This window comes from Phymastichus coffea, unplaced genomic scaffold (assembly GCF_024137745.1).
Source record: "Phymastichus coffea isolate CEN01 unplaced genomic scaffold, Cenicafe_Pcof_1.1 PCOF00007, whole genome shotgun sequence".
In the NCBI taxonomy this organism is placed as follows: Eukaryota; Metazoa; Arthropoda; class Insecta; order Hymenoptera; family Eulophidae; genus Phymastichus; species Phymastichus coffea.
Window position 1 is genome coordinate 8844878 of NW_026706818.1, and position 10919 is coordinate 8855796.

The following is a 10919-nucleotide window of genomic DNA, read 5'->3' on the forward strand; positions in this document are numbered from 1 at the left end:
AACCACCTTTATAACCATCTTTATGTCCTTTGGTGTGCTTCAAATTTCGTGAGGCTTATCTTCATAACTTCGGTGCTCTTCATCTTCGTAAAAACCATTATTATATCCTTTGATCAGCTTCATCTTCATAAAAAACAGCTTTATAACCAATGTTATATCCTTTGATGCGCTTCATCTTCGTAACAACCAGCTTTATAACCATCTTTATGTCCTTTGGTGCATTTCAAAATTCGTGAGACTTATCTTCATAACTGCGGCTGCTTCTTTTTCGTAAAAACCATTGTTATATCCTCTGATGCGCTTCATCTTCGTAAAAAACAGCTTTATAACCATCTTTATGTCCTTTGGTGTGCTTCAAATTTCGTGAGGCTTATCTTCATAACTTCGGTCCTCTTCATCTTCGTAAATAACAGCTTCATAACCAATGTTATATCATTTGATGCACTTCATACTTCGTGAGGCTTATCTTCATAACTGCGGCTCATTTCTTCTTCGTAAAAACCATTGTTATATCCTCTGATGCGCTTCATCTTCGTAAAAAACAGCTTTATAACCATCTGTCCTTTGGTGTGCTTCAAATTTTAGTGAGGCTTATCTTCATAACTTCGGTCCTCTTCATCTTCGTAAAAACCATTGCTATATCCTTCGATGCACTTCAACTTCGTAAAAACCACCTTTATAACCATCCTTTATGTCCTCTGGTGTGCTTCAAATTTCGTGAGGCTTATCTTCATAACTTCGGTCCTCTTCATCTTCGTAAAAACCATTGTTATATCCTTCGATGCGCTTCAACTTCGTAAAAACCATTTTTATGTCCTTTGATGCACTTCATACTTCGTGAGGCTTATCTTCATAACTTCGGTGCTCTTCATCTTCGTAAAAACCATTGTTATATCCTTCGGTGCTCTTCATCTTCGTAAAAACCAGCTTTATAACCATCTTTATGTCCTTTGGTGTGCTTCAAATTTCGTGAGGCTTATCTTCATAACTGCGGCTTACTTCTTCTTCGTAAAAACCATTGTTATATCCTTCGATGCGCTTCAAATTCGTAAAAACCAGCTTTATAACCATCTTTATGTCCTTTGATGCACTTCATACTTCGTGAGACTAATCTTCATAACTGCGGCTCATTTCTTCTTCGTAAAAACCATTGTTATATCCTTCGGTGCTCTTCATCTTCGTAAAAACCACCTTTATAACCATCTTTATGTCCTTTGGTGCACTGCAAACTACGTAAGGCTTATCTGCAACATCGGTGCGTATCATCTTCGTAAAAACCATTATTATATCCTTTGATGCGCTTCATCTTCGTAAAAAACAGCTTTATAACCATCTTTATGTCCTTTGGTGTGCTTCAAATTTCGTGAGGTTATCTTCATAACTTCGGTGCTCTTCATCTTCGTAAAAACCATTGTTATATCCTTCGGTGCTCTTCATCTTCGTAAAAACCACCTTTATAACCATCTTTATGTCCTTTGGTGCACTGCAAACTACGTAAGGCTTATCTGCAACATCGGTGCGCATCATCTTCGTAAAAAACATTATTATATCCTTTGATGCGCTTCATCTTCGTAAAAAACAGCTTTATAACCAATGTTATATCCTTTGATGCGCTTCAACTTCGTAAAAACCAGCTTTATAACCATCTTTATGTCCTTTGATGCACTTCATACTTCGTGAGGCTTATCTTCATAACTGCGGCTTACTTCTTCGTAAAAACCATTGTTATATCCTTCGATGCACTTCAACTTCTAAAAACCACCCTTATAACCATCTTTATGTCCTTTGGTGTGCTTCAAATTTCGTGAGTCTTATCTTCATAACTTCGATGCGTTTCATCTTCGTAAATAACAGCTTCATAACCAATGTTATATCCTTTGGTGCATTTCATACTTCGTGAGGCTTATCTTCATAACTGCGGCTGAATTCTTCTTTGTAAAAACCATTGTTATATCCTTCGATGCGCTTCAACATCGTAAAAACCAGCTTTATAACCATCTTTATGTCCTTTGGTGCACTGCAAACTACGTAAGGCTTATCTGCAACATCGGTGCGCTTCATCTTCGTAAAAAACAGCTTTATATCCAATGTTACATCCTTTGATGCGCTTCAACTTCGTAAAAACCAGCTTTATAACCATCTTAATGACCTTTGATTCACTTCATACTTCGTGAGGCTTATCTTCATAACTGCGGCTTACTTCTTCTTCGTAAAAACCATTGTTATATCCTTCGATGCGCTTCAAATTCGTAAAAACCACCTTTATAACCATCTTTATGTCCTTTGGTGCACTGCAAACTACGTAAGGCTTATCTGCAACATCGGTGCGCATCATCTTCGTAAAAACCATTATTATATCCTTTGATCAGCTTCATCTTCATAAAAAACAGCTTTATAACCAATGTTATATCCTTTGATGCGCTTCATCTTCGTAACAACCAGCTTTATAACCATCTTTATGTCCTTTGGTGCATTTCAAAATTCGTGAGACTTATCTTCATAACTGCGGCTGCTTCTTTTTCGTAAAAACCATTGTTATATCCTCTGATGCGCTTCATCTTCGTAAAAAACAGCTTTATAACCATCTTTATGTCCTTTGGTGTGCTTCAAATTTCGTGAGGCTTATCTTCATAACTTCGGTCCTCTTCATCTTCGTAAATAACAGCTTCATAACCAATGTTATATCATTTGATGCACTTCATACTTCGTGAGGCTTATCTTCATAACTGCGGCATACTTCTTCTTCGTAAAAACCATTGTTATATCCTTCGATGCGCTTCAAATTCGTAAAAACCAGCTTTATAACCATCTTTATGTCCTTTGATGCACTTCATACTTCGTGAGGCTTATCTTCATAACTGCGGCTTACTTCTTCTTCGTAAAAACCATTGTTATATCCTTCGGGCTCTTCATCTTCGTAAAAGCCAGCTTTATAACCATCTTTATGTCCTTTGGTGTGCTTCAAATTTCGTGAGGTTATCTTCATAACTTCGGTGCTCTTCATCTTCGTAAAAACCATTGTTATATCCTTCGGTGCTCTTCATCTTCGTAAAAGCCAGCTTTATAACCATCTTTATGTCCTTTGGTGTGCTTCAAATTTCGTGAGGCTTATCTTCATAACTTCGGTGCTCTTCATCTTCGTAAAAACCATTATTATATCCTTTGATGCGCTTCATCTTCGTAAAAAACAGCTTTATAACCAATGTTATATCCTTTGATGCGCTTCAACTTCGTAAAAACCAGCTTTATAACCATCTTTATGTCCTTTGGTGTGCTTCAAATTTCGTGAGTCTTATCTTCATAACTTCGGTGCTCTTCATCTTCGTAAACACCAGCTTTATAACCATCTTTATCCTTTGATTCACTTCATACTTCGTGAGGCTTATCTTCATAACTGCGGCTGACTTCTTCGTAAAATCCATTGTTATATCCTTCGATACGCTTCAACTTCGTAAAAACCAGCTTTATAACCATCTTTATGTCCTTTGGTGTGCTTCAAATTTCGTGAGGCTTATCTTCATAACTTCGGTGCTCTTCATCTTTGTAAAAACCATTGTTATATCCTCTGATGCGCTTCATCTTCGTAAAAAACAGCTTTATAACCATCTTTATGTCCTTTGGTGTGCTTCAAATTTCGTGAGGCTTATCTTCATAACTTCGGTGCTCTTCATCTTTGTAAAAACCATTGTTATATCCTCTGATGCGCTTCATCTTTGTAAAAACCAGTTTTATCCTTTGGTAACGTGTTGTTTGTGAGACATGGTTCAGGAACAGACTTGTGCTCTGCCTACAGTGATGTGGCAAACAAGGTGATTCACCATACAGTTACCGGAGTGGATGTTACTACAGTGAACAAAAGTGTGATCTAAACGTATAGAGAAGGAGCATCATGCTCGGTATGCTTATATGAACAGCGAGTGGCACTGCACTACGAGTCATCCACCAGCAATCAAAAGTAACCTAAAAAGTATTTATTAAAGTAACTTACTTAATATTATATGGCCATAGTAAACCGTTGAATGACCGCTTACTCTGCCCCCAATACTAAGCATTGTAATTACGACTAGTTATACCTATGCGATATGTACCATGGCACGCGGCCATGCTCTTCCTGTATTATGTTCTCCTAGTACTTAGTACCACGATCGCTGCGCAATCTATATGTATGTATATATATATATATGTATCATGCGTTGCGACAAATAGACATGCTCTTCTTATATCATGTTCTCCTATTCCATATTATATTTTTCTATGTTTAACATTCACTATTATATTATATTATAATAATACACATACATATAGCTAGTAATACCAGTCGCAGGCTCCTTAAACCTCATGTTCTCCTGTTCCACATTTTCCCTTAACCTACGGTATCCACGATACAGCATCATGAAGGAGGTGTAACACGACCGTGGTTGTGCTCCCCTACCTTATGTTTGCCTGGTAACTCTTATACTCTAATTATACGCCGATAACATATAAAATCTGTACCATAGCAAGCGGTTATGATCCTTACCACCTATGTTCTCCTATTAGCATTGCGACTATTTTCTATATTTCTACGTATAAGATTTCATATGTACTCCTTTGATATAAGTATACCGAGCATAATGCTCATTCTCTATACGTTTAGATAACACCTTTGATTACTGTAACAACATCCGGTAACTGTATTGTGAATCACCTTGTTTGCCACATCACTGTAGGCAGAGCGCAAGTCTGTTCCTGAACCATGCCTCACAAACAACACGTCATGGGCAAGCACGTCAGCGCTACGTCACGAGCCCCTACCACAGCCAGACAACGCCCTATCAATGTCATACGACGCTTACAACCAATCAGCGGATAGACAGAGGTCACCCCACGCATTGGGCCACTCCGAAGTTATCCTGGAAGAGGGGCCGCCCACATCTCCAGCTCATAGCAGCGTCGCTTCAAGGCAAGCAGTCGTACTCCACTCCTCGACCAGAGAACACGCGTAGTTTAAAACCGTCTCGATACTTTGTAATATTTACTCAGTCTAAATTCTAATAAAGGTGTGTTCTACTTTAACTTGTGTCACATTTATTCGCGTGTGCACCTTACTATTTCGTACAACTGGACCATCCACTGGGACTCCTGCTCAGTCTAACAAACCAGGAGTGGTGACAGCAGCCTACAGCAAACCTCGGAGCCGTCCTGATAAGCAGCAGCCGCGGTTTCCTGCCAAATACGAGCAACGACGGATACAATTGGAGTCACCGAGCTCCACCACTGCCCTTTATGCAATCACCGCCGGACTACGGGTCACGTTGCCTGCACTGAAAACCTACAGCTAAGTCCTTTACCTTATTTAATTTCTATCCCTACGCTCTAGACGTAACAGCCGCAGCTATGAAGATAAGCCTCACTGTTTGAAGCGCACCAAAGGGTATAAGAATGGTTATTGTTACGATGGCCACCTTTCCTCGTACCTTTGAACCCCGAGCGGCACTGCACTACGAGTCATCCACCAGGAATCAAAAGTAACCTAAAGAATATATATTAAAGTAACTTTCATAATATTATTTGGCCATAGTAAACCATTGAACGGCTTACTCTGCCCCCGATACTAAGCATTGTAATTGCGACTAGTTATACCTATGCGTTATATACCATGGCCATATATATATATATATATATATATATATATATATTCTAATTGGGCACTTTGGGCATTTTTTTAACTTTCATAGATACGACATTTTACTACATAGATAGATATATTGTGAACCGAATATTAATGGAAAATTATCTGTTTTACTATTTAAGTGATTACTATTAAGTGATTACTATTTAAGGTTATTTAAGTGATCTATGGTAACTTTTGTATCCGAATGTCAGATTAAGCAGAAAAAATCTTTCCAAACTGCCGCTATTAATGTCGTCTTATAAAGTGAGATTTTGTTTCTTGGAAGGTTTTGAATGAAATACAATTATTTTCCAGAACATAAAAAACTGTTTTTAAGCATCAAATGGTAAAACAGACATCCACCGATACCCTACGTGTATTTTAATCAGCGGAAATATACATTATAAAACGCATAAAAAAACCGTATTGTACAAGCTATAAAATACTGTATAAATTTCAAACAAACAAAAACGTAAATTATACGTTCACGTAAAATTAGTTTTTCTATCCGCGGCTTTCGTTGGGCGTCCGTAGTGATATTACGGATATCTTATTTCATAGACTTACAGAGGGACTGCAAGAGATCACATTGAAGTTTCGCAAATGTGCTGCGCAGTAGCTCTATACTACATATGCGCACCTACTTTAATCCAGTCCTAATTATATTATTCTTTGATCGAGGCGCTGCCTAATACGAGAATTGAAAATTTTTTCATTTAACTAATTATTAGGGCTTTTCTACACTGCGGTAATGTGACTGTGATGTAATGCGATTTGCTATAGTTCTGTGTGATTTTTACAATCTTGAAACATTGGAAATAAGCACATCACAGTCACATCACCTCGATGGAACGGACCTCCCCCGTACAGCCTGCAAATTAATGCAAAAAAAAATATTGAGACGTGTAAACCCATAGTTTTTTAATTGCCCAATTCAACTGCGTTATTTATTTAATTTGCCCACTTTCACTTTACTTACAAAAATTAATAATTATATATCACTACAAATTTCAAGCGTCAATATCTCGATAATTAAGTAATATTTCTTAATTTCTGAAAATGCAAAAAATTGCCCTTAAGTTGATTTAATTTGCCCAATCGATTGCAATGACAATTAATAAATTTTTCATTTGAAAAATATTGAAAATCTAAAGTATGTGTACGATTCGCGCATTGCGCATGCGCAGTCAAATTAAGGGTATCTCATCGGATTTGATAATGCCACTATCATTACCTATAAAAAAACGTAACTAATCATAAAATATTTTTCTTTATTATATGTATACGATTTTTAACTATTTTTTCCACTAGAATAAAGGTCATTTTATTTGATTTGAAAATTATTACAGAAGAGTTTCATTGGACAGTGACTTATGAGGTTAATTAATGTTCTTATTTTATAGAATTAGAATAATTATAATTTAATAGCTACATATTTAGACATTGGTTTCTCTTATAAAAAATACCATTCAATATGATATGAAAAATAGCGGCGTTGTCAAATATTTCCGGTATGATACAGACTTGATTTCATTGCGCCTGCGCAATACGAGAATCATATAAATGCTATAGCTATTTAATAATTATCACATGAAAAATTGATGAATTATCATTGCAATCAACTAGGCAAATTAAATCATCTCAAGGGCAATTTTTTGCATTTTCAGGAATTAAAAAGTATTACTTAATTATCGAGATATTAATGCTTGAAGTTTGCAGTGATACCGGACATAATTATTAATTTTTGTAAGTAAAGTGAAAGTGGTCAAATAAAATAAATAACGCAGTTGAATTGGGCAATTGAAAAACTGTGGGTTTATATGTCTAAATACTTTTTTTGCATTAATTTACAGGCTGGACCGGGGGAGATATGGAAAGGCCCTTAACATTATATCGACACAGATGAGACAAAAATCTTACTGATCGCCACGGTGTAAGAAGATAGGTGATCTACCTTTACACCCTAAGCTAATTGTGTCTTAGTTATGTTTTGTACCGGTAGGTGGCGAAATATTAAAGTACGTAGATGAAATAGCGGCTATTTGTTTATGTTTTCGTTCCTTTCATCTTTTTATTATAATTTTATAAGGCTAGATCGAATTTTGCGATAATACCCAACCACCAATATATTATATACAACTTTATGATTTTGATTAATAAAAAATTCAAGACTCAATAAAGTGTCAAATCCTTTCAATTTAAGATAAGTAACCACATAATTACTAGTGCCTTCACTCTAGTTACATTTTCTGAGAGTAGGCGTGTTCGCAGCGAATAGTTCTTTTTATGTTACACAACGTTGATTCGTTGCTCACTGGAATAATTAAATAATAAAATAATCAATTTTGTATAATAAATAAAATTTATCAACTTAGCAAATCAACGCTGTAAAAAATAAAAAATAATTCTACATTAACAAATTAAACATTAACATATAATAATCAAAAATTAACAAATGGTCAAAACTAACAGACTTATTCTCAGAAAAAGTAACCATATGAAATTTTTCGGTTTTTTTATATCAAGTGGCATTGTCTGGTGTCATTCGCTTAAGCTTTAACGACATTACATGAATGAAACAAATGTCTCGTTGGATAACCTCATCAAATTTCAAAGGTAGTTTTGATAATGGTGACTTATTTTTTTGCAAAAATATCACCTTTATCTTTTCATTTTTCATTCAACTTTTCCATTTCAGACACTCGTGACGAACACGGAAAATCTCTTGACATGGAGTCAAAGTCACAAACTAATATGAATAAGAAAAATTTCAGATCTCAATCTAAACCTAATCATATTAGAAGACTTAATTATTCCAATGATAGCTCTGAATTAGAAGATGTTACATCAGGCTCAGAGTATCAACCTGAAAATGAATCTAGTTCTAGCGATGAGAACTCTGATTCTGACTTTGAAGAGTACATTGATCAATCTGGCAGTGAATCTAGTTCTAATGATTCTATATCAACAAAATCATACCAAAATATTAATATCAAAAAGAGAAAGAGAAATGAAAAAGTTTATTATCCAGAAAGTGAATCAGTTACTGAAGACTTATACGTGGAAGTCAATGACATAGAACAGCAGAAGAATCTAATGAGAAAAAAGTTATCAGAAGAGTTTAACAATAATAATGTTGAATATAATTCTACATCTGTTATATTAAAAGATAAATCAAATCTAGATCTTGATACTAGTCATGCAAATAGCAGCTTAGAGCTGACAATAAATTTAAACTCTGTTGGTAAAGTTATGAAGGATTCAAATAAATTGTTATTCGATAGCAAAAGTGGAATAAAAAAGTACTCATGTTACTATTGTACAAAAAAGAAACTTAAAACAAAAAATAACAAAATTAAATCTCAGTTTGCAAATTTAAACGATCACTATGAAAAAGCACACAAAAATGAAGATTTGATCATAAAACTAAAAAAGTATGCCAGAACTGCACGTGTCAAAGGACAACCATTGAATGATGATCAAAAAAAAAGAAAACAAATTCTTGAATTACTCACAAGTAAAGCTAATCACCTCAATAACATAAATGCACAAGAAGTATCTGAAATAGTAGTTGCACGAAGACCCCGTGAAAATTCTGGATATACAATTAAAAACTATGGAACATGCTACAAATGTTTCAAGATGCTATCCTTAACTTCAATTCATAAACATGTTCATACATGTACTGGCCAAAGTTTTATAAAAAAGCATGTTATAAAATCCAGTTCTAGAGCTACACAAGGCAATTATCATGCAATTGCTAAAGCAGATTCTATTGAAATAATATCAAAAATGCGCAATATTAATATAGTTGATGTAATCAGGTATGATGATGCAGTCTTTTTTTGGCTAAATGCTGAGGCTCAAAAATTTGAAACAGCAAGACAGCACCACAAGCAAATTCGAGCCAATCTAAGTAAACTAGGAAACTTTTTAAATATTATTAAAGAAATAAATATCAATATACAAGAATTAAGCGACACATTTCATGAAGATTTTTATGATGATGTGATAGAAGCAATAAAAACAATGGGTAAACCAGACCCAATAACAGGTTTGATGACTGCTCCTTCTTCGGCTCATAACATGTTTTTTCTTATTAATAATGTAGCTTCTGTATATGAGATAATGATAGGAACAAAACAAGAAGTAAAACGAAAACAAGTACAAGCATTTTTAAATAAATTTAAAAAAATGTGGCACAGTTCCATTGGTAACACTATTGCTGAAACTATGGCTAATATAAAAGAAATAATAAAAAAGAATTACCTGATCAAAAAGACTTGGTGAAATTTTTAGAAAATTATATAAACACAGCACATCAAAATTTAAATAAAGAATATTCACATAAAAGTTATGAAAATCTCAGGGATGCATTGGTGTCCTACTTGCACATAACTAATTGTAGAAGGTCTGGTGAAATTGAAATGTTACGAATAGATGACTTCAGTAAAATTGATTTCAAGGATGATAAATGTCGTATTGAAGTTCGTGGCAAGAGAAAAAAGCCTGTACCAATAGTTTTCAACAAGATGATATACAACTATTTAAAATGTCTGATACGACTAAGACCAAAAGCTCAAATTTTAAAAGATAATCCTTTTGTTTTTGCCACAATCTTAGATGTGAGCAAGAAAAACTTTTCATTTGTATCAGCTTGTAATTTGATGGCCAAATTTGCAGATTTATGTGGGGCTGAGAAGCCAGAGACTTTGAGAGGAACAAGATACCGAATGCAGATGGCTACTGAGAGTTTAAAAAAGGGTATTGATAATCATCAGCTTGAGAAACTCACTGCATTCATGGGACATACTAAAGGAATTCACTGCCAGAACTACAGACAATCAGTTTTAGAACGAGACTTAGAAGTAGCAAATAGTATTAATACAGTTCAGTCTTGTAAGTCAATGGGCAAAGACAAACCTGAGCAGCAAAAAGAAAATCAGTCGACAGAGGCATTATCTGAATCAAATTTATTGGATGAAGCCTGTGATGAATCAGCTCAACAGAATCAAGATCAACATGAATTAAAGCAGAGTTTCAGGTCTTAATTCTTCTTCAGGTAATACACAGGTTTCTTAATAAGAATAATATCGATAAGGTGAATTTTTAGGTCAAATTTAATTAACTTTAACTAATTAAATTAAATTAAATCTAATTAATTTGTTAATATGTTATTATTAGCAATATCAAATTTGATTGCACATAGTTATATCAAAATAAAAATTTTTCTTAAACATGCATTTTCATACTATTTATAAAATGT

General features: G+C 34.5%; 1 protein-coding gene across 1 annotated transcript; it reads left to right on the plus strand.

The window, feature by feature from the left end:
• Window positions 1–8383: 8383 nt before the first annotated feature.
• On the plus strand, window positions 8384–10704 carry LOC131669405 (uncharacterized). Its single transcript, XM_058944250.1, has 2 exons — window positions 8384–9939; window positions 10008–10704. Exons 1-2 carry the CDS (start codon window positions 8384–8386, stop codon window positions 10702–10704), a joined length of 2253 nt encoding a protein of 750 aa, XP_058800233.1.
• The last annotated feature ends 215 nt before the right edge of the window (window positions 10705–10919 follow it).